The 13660-nt window shown below is 27.6% G+C and overlaps 1 protein-coding gene across 8 annotated transcripts in view; it reads left to right on the top strand.

Annotated features, from left to right (window-relative positions):
• The window catches only part of LOC107454397 (adenomatous polyposis coli protein), an 89516-nt gene that overhangs the window by 49074 nt on the left and 26782 nt on the right, over positions 1 to 13660 (top strand). For 4 of the 8 annotated variants that reach the window (XM_016071591.3, XM_043046521.2, XM_016071590.3 and 1 more), the window contains 5 exons: positions 5641 to 5740; positions 6939 to 7103; positions 8730 to 8822; positions 11322 to 11454; positions 13302 to 13450. In XM_016071591.3, coding sequence (XP_015927077.1) covers positions 5641 to 5740; positions 6939 to 7103; positions 8730 to 8822; positions 11322 to 11454; positions 13302 to 13450 — 640 coding nt within the window. Of the gene's footprint in view, positions 1 to 3184; positions 3250 to 3328; positions 3349 to 4939; positions 5341 to 5640; positions 5741 to 6938; positions 7104 to 8729; positions 8823 to 11321; positions 11455 to 13301; positions 13451 to 13660 lie in introns of those variants that run through there. The other 4 variants (XM_043046525.2, XM_071178794.1, XM_071178793.1 and 1 more) reach the window with 4 other exon arrangements.

Raw genomic sequence — 13660 nt, 5'->3', positions numbered from 1 at the left:
ATGGAACTTCTCAACACAGCTTTTAAAACGGACCCGATTTCTGTCTTCAAATTCTTCATAAAACTTTTCCTTTAAGTCGTCAAATATTAAAGTTTAATCTGTACATCAAACTTCATTGTTGTCATTTTATAACAATTTTTATTGGATTCCTTCTATATTTGAAGCGCTGTCATAAAAGAGAACTATCTAAATCTTCCATTCGAATTTTAGAAAGAGACTAGAAGCACTTTTTGTTCTTCTTCTTGAACAGAGTGTTATTCGAGGGAATGACCTTCTCTTTGCTATCTATTTCAGATGTCCCACCCCCACCTCGGATGGAATGGCTTCTTTTCTTATTCATTTATAATTTAGCTCACTTTTTATTCCAGCTTCACTGGAATGCTTTCTTTTTTGACCCCGAAGGCAGAATGTATCGCATTAAATAGAAAGTATCCTTACACCTTTCCGAGCATTCTCATAAATAGGCACGAGGCCAAGATTTCTTTATTTGAATTGAATCATTTTTAAGGTAAATAAAAATAGACTGTTTTATCTGTAGGTGATAAATATGGAAGCATGAATACAAAATAAGCATTCCCGATATAAATTGTGTACCTGTGTGGTTGAAATAATATTAAGTGCTATCAAATGTATTTTCGAAAAAATAGGAAAATTTTTTTGATGTTGTTATAGTAAATCGTCATTTAATTTGACTTTTTTAATGAAATAAAATTTGTTCTGGGCTGCGATTCGCCAAGGCTACAATCTTAGCCGATTCTGAACAATAAATGCTTTATCAAAAAAGTAAGAAAGAAAAAGTCAAAGTGATTTATCAAATAGTATTTGTGCAAATGGTACTTGGCTCTTTGCCTCGTAGTCCCTTCAAACCTTATTAGAGAACATTTTTCACTTTTTTTTATTATTATTTTATATTTTTGACAAATCAACAAATAAAAATATTCAGTTTCAATGTACTTTCCTTGTTCCTCTATAAATATTATGACGCAGTCAATCAGTTTTAGGGATTTTTTCTCATGTAAGCTCGGATTGCCCCTCTCCGAAATTTTCTAATGATCTCTGATTCATTTTGTTTTTGCATCAGTTTAAACACACAGATTCATTTTGTTTTTGCATCAGTTTGTAACACTGATTCATTTTGTTTTTGCATCAGTTTGTGACACTGATTCATTTTGTTTTTGCATCGGTTTGTAACACTGATTCATTTTGTTGCCTCAAGTAAGGTACATTTAGATTTGGCGTAGTATAGTCGTTTTCGGCTTTGCAATACCACTACATTCTTTCAATCCATTCCATTTTGAAATAGCAGAATTGGAAATTCACAATTGTCTTTTTTTATAATTTACTTTTTTTTATTTTATAAATACACCTTTTTTATCCTCTCAGTTATAATAGTGTCACTAACTTGGAAATGGGCAATTTTTTTTTCTTCACTTAGCTTTCTCACTTTAGTTAATGATCAGATCAAAATAATAAATATAAATAAGCATTAAAATTTAATAACTCGTGAATTATAAATTTTTTCTTGAAATTTTCGTTGTTGATTATTAATCCAATGCACTTTTTTTTTTAAATTAGAAATTACTATTTTTTATGTTAACAGTTTTATTGCCGTTTCTTTGATTAATCTTAACAGATTTATTATAATTTCTTAATTCAAATAAAAAGGACGTATGAAATATTAAACAAATGAAGGGCATTTTTTTTTCTGACTTAAATAAATAAATGATACAAAATATTTTCGAAAAATATCTGATCTCGCTCATGAAGGTCAAAGCCTTCGATTTATATAAATTGATTCCCATGAATTTAATTTTTGCATTGATTTACATTATAACCCACACTATTTTGATAAATTATGGTTTGTATTACTTTTCTGCTATTGTCTCCAAGAAAAAAAGATGCGTATTATCTTCAAAAAATGAACAGTTTTCGTCCTTTTTTGCTTGGTTATTTGTTGTGAAAATAAAATTCTGATTCAATTTATAGGCTAAATAATTTGCATACAATGTTATTGCCAGTCTTTCCTGACAAACCCTCGAATAGTTTGGGATATATTATCATATATTTATATTATATTTCTTTTTTTATCATTTTTCAAAATTTTTTTATTATTTATTTTTATTTAGTGATAATCTATTATTGAATCTTTTTTTTCTTTTTATGAATGCTATTTTTACTATCACACTAAATTTATAGGTCAAATTCATGTTTTGAAGGCCTTAATAGATAATATTTTCTTTTACCTAGTGTATTATAATTACCATAGTAAAATATACTTGTATTTTCATTTATTTTGTGCATATTGAAAATTTTATATCCATATTGATATAACTTAACTAAGAAACAATTTGCGACCTACTTAACCCTGAGACGTGGTGGCTCAGGGAATAGAGGGATCGCCCTCCAATGAGGTGACCTAGGTACGAATTTTGGCGGTGGCTGGTTGATACAAATTCTGCTTCCTCCTCTTACCGACTACAGTGCTGACATAAAATTTCCTCAGTCGTAGACGGGTCATGTGTTAGAATCCCCTTGCCGTCTGGTTAACCGAGGGAAGTTTTGTGGTTTCCCTCTCCATGTAACGCAAATGCTGGTTAGTTCCATAAAAAAGTTCTCTATGAAGGCTATCTTGTCCCACTGTTTGTTCCAGGAGTCCCCTTGCCTTCTGGGATGGGCTTAAATCACAAGGTTTCAGAGTTGAACATTGATAGTCATAAACTCAGAATTGAATCGGTTGTTCATAATAAAAAATTATTATTTTATTTCGCCGGTTATAAAATAAAAATAAAAAACATAAAAATAAAAAAAAGTTACATGTTACACTGGTATTACGCAGTTTATGAATTGAAAATCAGATAAAAGAAAACAAACGGTAGTCATATGAAATGCTGTGTACAAATGACTCAAGCGTTTCAAACAAAATCTATGAAATAGCTTTATAAAGTTTCATGGAATTGATTAATTCCAAAAAGCCGACAGTGCCATCCATACATGCCTTCGTTAGTCAGTCTTAAATTATCCCTCTTATTAAAAATTTGATGCTTTGGTTTTAGAGAAAAATAGAATTTTCGAATATAGAATAGGAAAGATTTTTCTCTTGTAAAATAAATTTCTATCTAGAATAAATAGGAATAAATTTCTATCTTCAACAATTGGATACCTGAGGGAGACGTCATCGTAGGTAAATCCTGGCGTTTGGTGATTCAGAAGCCAATCAGGTTCGACACACACGCGTGACGTCGCTCATAGGTATTCAATTAAATCTGATTTAATCATTTCTTGAGTTGCGAGTATCCGATTGTGTTAATTATATGTTAATTAATTTGATAATCAAGCAACAAAATTTCTGTAAGCTATTAGTTTTATTTGAAGATTTAAAAAAAACTGAATTATTGATCCATAACGTTATTATAAAAAAAAGAAGTTTTTTTTGAAGAAAAAAAAATGCAAAAAATTGTGCATGCTTGATTATAAAATTAGTAAAATAATTGTGCACAAACAACGAATGAATTTCAGTAATAAATCTTCGTATTTTGATCTGAATAAAAGAGTGATGCGAATTCTATTAATATTTCTTCCATTTCTGTTTAGTGTGCAGGACATAAAATGGTGAATTACGGAAAAATAATTGCTGAAATTTTATAGTCTATCATAACATTAGCCTGTATAGCTGTTTGAGAAAAGCAAATTTTTTTTCTTTGTTTACAATACGAAAATTTTCACGTGACGAGGAAAGTTTTGCAGTTTTAAGTAATTAGGTATACTGAGACATTTAATATATTCTGGACAATGGAGAATTGTAAAACAGATGATTAGGACTCACGGATCAAATAACCTTCAGAACCGATATCTGTTCTGTTCGTCTTCCTCTCCCTAAATGAAAAACGCAGTTTAAAAAGTTTTTATTGGGAGCTTTATTTTTCTTAATTGTTACTGTTTTGCCTTTAAATAACTGTGAGGATGATTTTGTTGTAGATTTGTTTCTAATAATCTATTTTGAAAAAGGAGTTTTTTATATTTATATATTTATTCAGAATGATAAAGCATTTTTTAAAATTTTTGTATCTTTTGCTTTTTTTCCCCTTTATATGTATAATTTATACTTTTTTAAAAATTAGTTTTAGATTTTTCTCCCATTTTTATGTATTTTGGGTGATATTTTTCAATTTAAGAGCATTTTTCTTACTAATTAAGTTTTTCCCTTATAACTTAGTTCAACTTTTGTATTCAATCTTTTTATTTTAATGTCCTCCAATGATTGATTTTGAATTAAGTTTTTCAAGATATAAAAAGTTACTTTTGGACAAGGCATTCTTTCAATTTTAAGAATATTAAAAATCATTTGATAATATAAAATGCTGTTCTGATGTTCTTGAAGATTGTTACTAAAAATTATCAAGATTCTTTATGATTTTTTCAGGATTTTTTACGTGTTATTTCATTTATGAATTATTTATTTTAATTATTATCTTATTTCTTATTATAAATATAATTTATGATATATGTTTAAGATAAGTTTTTCTAAAGCCCGTTTTCAAATATTTTTAAAGGAATTTTTTATTTTTGATGATTTTTAAAGGCTTTTTTTTTTGTTTGTTTTTTTTTGTTTGTTTTTTTTGCAATTTTTAAAATTTTTTAGGTCATTACCCTCCTTTAGGGGTGATTGAGGACCTCCTTTAGAGGTCCATTCGGGTGTACCTCGGAATTCCGGGTTTTTCGTATCATTCTTCCGGGTCTAAAAACTAGAAGCAGGGCATGTGATTTCACGCAAGTATTGCATCGTACCTCAAGACCATTGGTTTGCGGACTTCCGCGAATCAACAACTTATAATCCGCCGAAATTATGAAATTTTTACGAAATCCTGTTAAAGAGAAGTTTACATATAGTCCAGCTTTGAGGAGAACTCCCCCAGACTGAAAGTCTGGGGCTGTCTGCTGCTATGGCCACAAGCGAGAGCAAATTTCTTATGGTGGTGAAATGGAGGAAAGAAGGTGTTGATTGGTATACTCACGATGTCCTACGCTAGGACTAAGACATAACTATTCACCCCACACCCCTATTCCAAGTGACCTTTCCTCGTAACCATAGTACCCACCACGATGCGAGACGAGTGTCTGGAGCAGTTCTCTTGAAAGCCACACACGTGATTCTTTTGATCAATAAATTTTAGCTATTTTGAATAAAAATCCTTTTGAATTTTCGCGTTTTTAAAGCCCAATATCGCAGTTCGTATTCACGTGTTTTTAAAAAGTCCAATATCTCGCGATTTTAAAATCCTTGTAAGAAGTAAGATCTTCTTGAATTAATTACTATAAAGGTGTGATATTCTTCATTAGTAGGTAATTTAATTATGAATTTTAGTTCAAAATATTATGTTAAATATGAAGCATGTATGGTTTTTAAATTGATATCAAATTTTTGCACATGAAATTTTCAGGGTTTTTCACTTTGTTTTACAATTACCACTGATCCTTACCCTTATTATTAATATAATTTTTTGTCATTTAAAAAATGTGTAAAAATTAGCACAACTGTCATTTTTTTAAAAAAAAAATGCTTGTGAAGTTTAGTCCTTATTTATTTAGTTTTTTTTTCTGCTTATAAATTACATGCAATAATGTTCATATTTTAATTTTCAGTCCTTTAGGATTTACTCAGGTGGAACCTTCTTCACAAGAGTTTATTCCTAATCGAGCTGAATGGATTCGACCCAATATATTTCAAAGGCCAACTCAACAAGTAATTAATTCATTAAGAAATTATTTAAATATTAAAAATACTTTGTTGAAATTTTGTAAAAATTATTTGACTAGATTTAAGTATTAATTTTTTCTTTTTTAACTGTGTAACTTTTAAGTAAAGCAATTTTACTCTATTTCAGATAATTGAGTTTTATGTAATTCCTAACTTGACTTCTATCTCAAATGATTGAACCTTTAGTATCTAAATTAAAATACTGTTAAGGTCCGTTTTTATGATAATTCATGATAGCAAATGAAATTATCGTTGTGGCAAGTTTGTCGTTATAAAGAAATACACGTAATTTAATAGTACGATAATTATGTTATTCTAATAATTTAATATTAATATCCATAAAAAGAACGATAAAATGCAATAAACATAATTTTCCTTATAAAGAAATACACGTAATTTAATAGTACAATAATTATGTTATTCTAATAATTTAATATTAATATCCATAAAAAGAACGATAAAATGCAATAAACATAATTTTCCTTTAATTTTGATCTACTATTTTGTTTTAAAATACTTATAAGAGTAGGCTGTTTATTTATATTTTTTTCCGTGCAGATTGTAGTCTGTCTCCTATAAGAATGCTTTTCCAAATCTTAACAAGTTTCTGACTGAAGCAAATTAAACGAGTGATAAATGAATAGTCTTTTGACATTTTCCGTGCAGATTGTAGTCTGTCTCCTATAAGAATGCTTTTCCAAATCTTAACAAGTTTCTGACTGAAGCAAATTAAATGAGTGATAAATGAATAGTCTTTTGACATCATCGATAATAGTGATTGCAGATTTTAATAATAAGTTGTCAAGAGGGGAAACAGGGGGGTATGATAGGGTCAACAAATGTTCATTCTTTAGAAATGCACAATCGGCTTTTTAAAAATAGCTGCAGAATTTTTTGCTTTGTTGGAAAGAAGATAATTTTATTTGAGGTGATAGTGTTAATACACTAAATTTCACATGTGTACACTGTATTCCAATAACTATATTGCTGATTCTTTGAACAAGTAATAAAAATTGAAAACATGTTAAGTCTACAGCATTTTAAGTTATTTCTTCTGCAATTTTGTTGTTAATTTAAAAATATGGGGTTGGCAGGTATGATTATGTTTTTACAATAATTAGGAATACAATATGCATGTATATATTGATTGTTCTGATGTTTAAAATAAAACCTTAAATTACAGGCAGATCTTCATCATGACTTTCGAGAGAGAGGCAGACTGTCCTATAATAGAGTGTTCAACAATGTCCGCCCAAGATATGACCTTTACAGTCATGTAGATCAGCGGACATTCTCAAATCAAAATTATCAACGCCTTCCTTACAAGATGGTACGAATTAAAAATCCTGTAAGTAAATACTTCATCTTTATTTAGATTCTTTTACTAAAATAATAATTACTGTAATAATATTTATGATTAACCATTTGCCTCTCTTGCCCATTGTTCCGACATGTTGCCATGGATCGTCTAGAGTCTACAGTATTCCCGAATGCAGCCCCAATGGATGTGGGACGGGGTTAAGCTTTGATTTATGATTAACCAGTTACCCATATTTTTTAATCTGTGTATGTTTTATTTTTGAAAATAAAAATAGGGAGATGGAAATATTTTTGCATATAACATGATTATGACTTAGTCTATTACTTTATTATTTGATCTAATGGTCTTTAACACATTTTAAATGTCTCTCAAGGAGTCAAATTGAATATAAGCTATTGATATTTTGAAGAGTAATTTGAGAGCCCAAAGATCGTAAGAAGTAATGTGTGAACAAATATTAATTTAATTGCATATTTTCTGAAGAAAAAAAATTAAAATTTGCTAGAGAAATTGAGAGCTTAAGAGCTGCTGCATTAAGTATGATCACTGAAACATAGCACAATAAAGACAAAAAGGATTAAAAGAAATGAGAGAAAATTGAAGAAAATTAATAACTGTTTTTTGCTTGATATGTTTTATTTCGTATATTTTTTATTTAATGTGCTCTTATTTCGTTTCAATTTTTTTTCAAGTGCTCCTCACACTATTGTATTCATATATTTTCCTTTGGCTATATTGATACAATATTAGTAAGCACTCCTTTTTGCGGATATAATCGTGTGAGCTGATGAAGAGATTATATTTTTTTTTTGTTTCCCAGCTTTTTTTTAAAAAAATATTTTATTTTAATGATATATCTTCTTCTCTTTTCATTAATCTTTATTATTTTCCTTGTTTTCTCTATATTTTTGACTATGTAAACAATCTTTTGTTAGCAGATAATGTTTTTGGAAGCTAACTCAAATGGCAAAACTGTTGGCCCAATTTGAAAGACCAGGTTTGAAACTTTTAGAAATTGAGTCCTTTTTGCCTATGCAAAATTTGCATCAACCAAAATGAGCGTAAGAAGTTATAAACTTTTATTCTTGTTCAATACCACTATAATTAAAAAAGGCATTCTTATATAAATATTGCAACTATATTGAATGATTATAGAATGGCTGGTATTAACACTGAAAAGAAATTAACCTTTTCTCCTCATTTTGGTGATGACTTTTGCATGAATGAAAATGACATTATTTCTAAAAGCTTCAAAAAATAAAATAAAGCATTCCCAGAACAGCCTATTGGAGGCCTGGGGGTCATGGAGGATGAAGCTCCTCAATTTCATGACCAAGGGCATGATTGTGGCAATGTGGTCAACACTGCACATTGGCCATATTTACTTCCCAGACAAGCTGATAACCATCAGTCTGAAAAGGGATTTAAACATGACCTTTTTGAACATGACCAGTTTTGCCGCATAAAATCTTCCAAAACATTGCCTTCTGAAAGGAAGATTTTTTTTCACAAATTTGTCCAACGTGAGTATGTATTGTGTGTGTGTATAAATATCTATACATATATATATATAAAGAGAGATCATTTGCACTTATTTTTCTTTTTAAGATTAAATGTTATCTTCTTAAACTAAAATTTTTTATTAATTTTCAGACTGATGATAAAGATTCGGACAGTATGAATGGTTTCACTGAAGATGATGAAGGGAATCATGAATGTCATGATCTGCGTCATAACACCCTTTCAGTATGTTCTAAAATAAAATTCATTTGGAAAATTTTAATTATTCATGTTTTTTTTTTAATTCATGGCAGTTTTGTCTTTTTCTCTGAACCCAATGATTTTATTAAAAAAATAAAGAACTCTTAACTAAAACTATTATATATAGGTTCCTAATCTTTTAGAATGTACTAAATTTATGTGTTCATATTGAGAGTAAATAATGATTTGCGGACAAAACACTTGAGTATCTTCTGTAATGAACATTAGTAAAAATAAATAAACTGTAAAATGTATAGTTATTTTAATCCTAACATCTTTCTTTTCATGTCATAGTTTTCTAGGTGATAGTAAATTGTGATTAATAATTAATTAATGTTAATAAATTATCTTTTATATTTCTCATAATATTGGCTATAAAAGTTATTTTATTGTCAAAGGCCACAATTAAAATTTTATTATAATTATTTCACTGAAAAAAAATCGATATAAATTTGAGCTTTAATCACAGTTGAAATTTCATTAATTGTATTATTTATACTTGGTTAAATATTTAAAAATTTATGTTCAAACAAAAAAGTTTGAATATATTTTACATATGTTACTTAGATATTTTATTTTCTAACTGTAAGCAATCTTTAAATATTAACAATTTTTAAAATGGATTATAATGCTTTTTATTCATTTGATTATGATTTACTTTAATTGATAATTATTTGATTTTAATCAAGTAATTAGAAATATTTTAAAACAGTTTCTTATGAATACATTTGAAAACAATTTATGAAATAATGATATTTTCTTTTACATTCTTTATCTTGAACTTCCACCCAAAGCAAACAAAAGAGTTATTTCTAAAATTATAAAAGTTTCTTTAATTTCTATTAAAAATTTTTTTCTCACATAATATTTAATAGCGATTGCTTGCATCCTAAAATGTGGAAATCTTGTTTAGATCATTTTGTATGATTAAGTTATTGATTTAAAATTTCAAGAGCAATTGTTTTGAACCTTATAACATTTTAGCTGAAGTCAAAACAAGTAAAATGTTATTTTATTTTAGGAGTGGCAATTTCTATGAAAATTATGCATTACAATAGTTACTTATATCTGAAAACAAATATTAAAATCTGTGGTTGTTGTGTAGGAGTATGTTGTATATCTTTTGTTTGTGGTTTTACTAGGAAAATGAGAGATTCCCAGAGTGTGGTTAAAAGTTTAATTTATCTTTTAAATATTACATTTAAGTTTTTATTTTTTACATTAAGATTAAAACTTTTCTGTGAAATTATTTGACATTGAATTTCTTAGCAATTTTTTAAAGTTAATATTACTTAGTCTTCCCTAATACCTAAGAAAGTTTATGAGAAGTTGTTGAAATCTTATGTTAATTAATTACATTTTAATATGTTACTCAGTTTAAAAAATTTTCTTCAGTTGAACAATTTCTGGAGTACTATTGTATTTTTTCAATCCTAAATTACAGTGAAAAGTAGGGAATCAATTTTTAAATTTGCACAATTGGTTATCTGCTGATTTTGCATCAAAAGTAATAAGATTAATCTCAATAATTCCATATCTATTTCCTTACTCTTTAATTATTTGCAATATGTTTTTGCAATCATTTTTGTTATTTTGTTTTTCACATTTTCTTTCATAAGACATTTTTCTTTGATTATACAAAAAATTATGTTCGACAAAAAAAAGAAATTGTGATATATGCAATTAATATCAATGCAAGAAAAGTCCAGACTAGATAATTCGAGGGTTTGTGATTGTGTATGCACAGCCATTATAGTGCTTGTGATAATGTTTCATCATCACGGTGATCTGTATTCCTCCAAAAATCAATTTTATATTTCAGTTTTTGTTCTTATAGCTTCACTTATATTCCTTTTTTTACCACACTTTATTTTTTGTAAAAACTACAAATCCTATGTACTGCAAGCATTAACCATACTCAGTATTATGCATTTTCTGATCACCCATATTCACATTTAATTTCACAATAGTGAGCTATTAGCTCTATTTACTTAATTGAATACTTTACTTACAGTATATTCACAGTTAATTTTAATAAATCATTATTTATTGTTACACCATGAATGTGTTGCAAACTGTAATGTTTGTTTAGATTTATGTTCAGAGTCACCAGAAACCATTCATTTTTATTTAGGAAAAAAAGAACAAAAGAACACACAAATATCCAAAAGCATTGTAAAATATATTTAATTTAAAAATTTGTACACAATTTTTTTTCTTTTTGTATTTTTGAATTTTTTTTTTCATTATTATTGAGTGTCAATTGAGACATCTGCCACTCTGAAATCTAAAATGTAGATTTTCTTGTGAATTTGATGATTTAAATTTGTGAATTTGATGTGTATATTGATTGATTTAAATCTAAATATTTAAATCAATCCATTTACACATCAAATTCACCATAAAATATAACAGAAATATTCTTTCAGTGAAAATTTTTATTTTTATTTTGAAAGCTCTAAATGAATTTGCCATTATCTTCAGGTATCTGATAATCCATCAGCTTCAGTTGGTGAGCTACATCATAATGGTACAATGCCTGTAGGAGGTATGCTAGATCCCAGCGGAATGCCTACTTTAGGGGCTATATATCAAGGAGAATGGCCTATGCATCGAGGTAAACTCCATGTATTTGTTTATAGTATACAGTGCAAACAAAATGGACCACCCTGGATAACTTATGATCCATAAGGTTCTAGGACTCAATCTTGATGGTTCAAGGGAGTTACCTCATATATGCTAATTAATTAATGGATATTTTAAGTTATGAAATTAGATATAATAATGTACTTTGAATAAATATACTTTTTTTTGACCGATTCTTATTTTTTGTCCCCATAAATGTAAGGGGTAGCTGCAATTTGAGAAATGTGGTCCCAAAAGTTTGGTCGAGAGAGGTTGAAATTTTGTTTCCCTTAATGTTCTTTTTACTTTTTGCGTGTTTTACCATATCTCAAGAATTTTTTAAGCGAATTGAAAACGTTTTGCACACAATTATAAAATTCATTTATGCAAAGATAATTTCATGCAAAAAAAATTAGTAAATATTTATTATGTTTTATTATTTTATTTAATAATAGTCGAAAAAATTAAGGGGTGTAAAGTATATAATTTTTTACATCATTTTAAAGAATATAATTTTGCATTGCAATATACATAACTTGAGCTGAGCAGAATCAGTCAAATATTTTCTTAGCAATCGAATTTTAAAAATAGCACTTTTTTAAAATCAGCTGAACTTTTTAAAGCTTTTATTTCCCAGATTGTCCAAAATATAGGCTATCCCGTATGTTTTGGGGTGTATATTATTCAGAAAAAAAAGTTTATTTATAAAAAGAACGTTTTTGTGGTCTTCCCTAATTAATTAGCATATTTGAGATCACTCCTTTCAACCATTAGATTGAGTACTAGATCCTGACTATCCAATTGTTAGATCAAAAGCTCTTCAGGGTTGTCCTAATTATTTTTTGTGTGCATTGTATATGATAATTATAATTTTCATTCACTTATTTCAACAATATAATTAAATTATTACTTATTTTTATTAGAATAGTAAAGAAAAGTGTATATCTGAAAATAATTCTGAATTTTAAAAGAGAAACTAGTTTATCATCCTCTACCCTTCCAATTCCAAGATAATAATATAATTATTTTTTTTACTTTCTAATATGTCCCCTAAGAATTTTCAAGATACATTCTTTCAAAATGTTATGTATTAACAAATTGACAATAAGAATTATGAACTGTGTCAAAGATTTAAATTTTTTTAGGACAGTATTAAAGATTAGACAGAGTATTTTCCTGAAAAATAGAGAAAAGAATGTGAAGGGTTAATTTGGAAAACTATTTTTTTTAAAAGTTTACTTAACAGTGTATTTGTATGTTTATGAGAAGTTAAACTTTTTTAAAATAAATCTTTTAAAAAGTTACTTCGTTTATTTCTTTTAGAAAACCTGTACAGTTCTGAATACTTACATTGATCTGCTTAAATTAATTTAAAAATTTAATCAACTTACGCTGCCCTTTTAAATTAAAAGAAATCATCCTACTCTGTAAGTTACTGTAAACACTATAAGTTATGGAGTTTTATCTTAAATTTTATTTGATTATTTAATTTTATTGCATGATAAATATAAGACTTTTGAAAATATCAAAATATGGTAAAAATTGTTGGTTGATTCTAGCAACTAAATCATCAACATTTATAAACCTTTTTGTGTATTTTTTGCATTCCATATTTTATTAATACAATATACACAGTAATAATGTTATGTAAATGTTGATTTTTTTTTTGATTTATAAGATTATTAGTGATATTCATATTTTTGTTTATTTTCTCATAAACAAAATGATTTTCTAGAAATCATTTAAAGTAAATCTTACTTCTCTATAAATTTAATAATAGTTATCAAGAATTTGTATATGCCTTATGCATTGCAATCATATTTCTGCAACTTTCAATAGCTTTGTGGATGAGTGGACCAAGTAGTATTGGGGAGAAAGACCCTTTAGATGGTTTTGGTGCTGATGATACTGAAAGTATAATGAGCTTCAGTTCCAGTACAGCAACAATGAGCTCTAGACGAACACATTCACATCAGCTCGGAACAAAGGTATTGTTGTATCACATGATGCAATTTGAAATCCTATTGTCTTAATACAATTTATTCTATCTAATGAAATTTACTTATATTTCTAAACCAAATGTAACTGTTTAAACCAAATAAAACTGACTTATAATATCACTAAACATAATTTAATTTGATATTGTATGAAAAGTTCGTTTTAGCATTTTTTTTTAGAAATTTGGTAGAGTTTCCTTT

This window comes from Parasteatoda tepidariorum, chromosome 3, assembly GCF_043381705.1.
Source record: "Parasteatoda tepidariorum isolate YZ-2023 chromosome 3, CAS_Ptep_4.0, whole genome shotgun sequence".
Classification (NCBI taxonomy): Eukaryota; Metazoa; Arthropoda; class Arachnida; order Araneae; family Theridiidae; genus Parasteatoda; species Parasteatoda tepidariorum.
The sequence above is the reverse complement of the archived record's forward strand: the minus strand, read 5'-3'. Positions and strand labels throughout refer to the sequence as shown.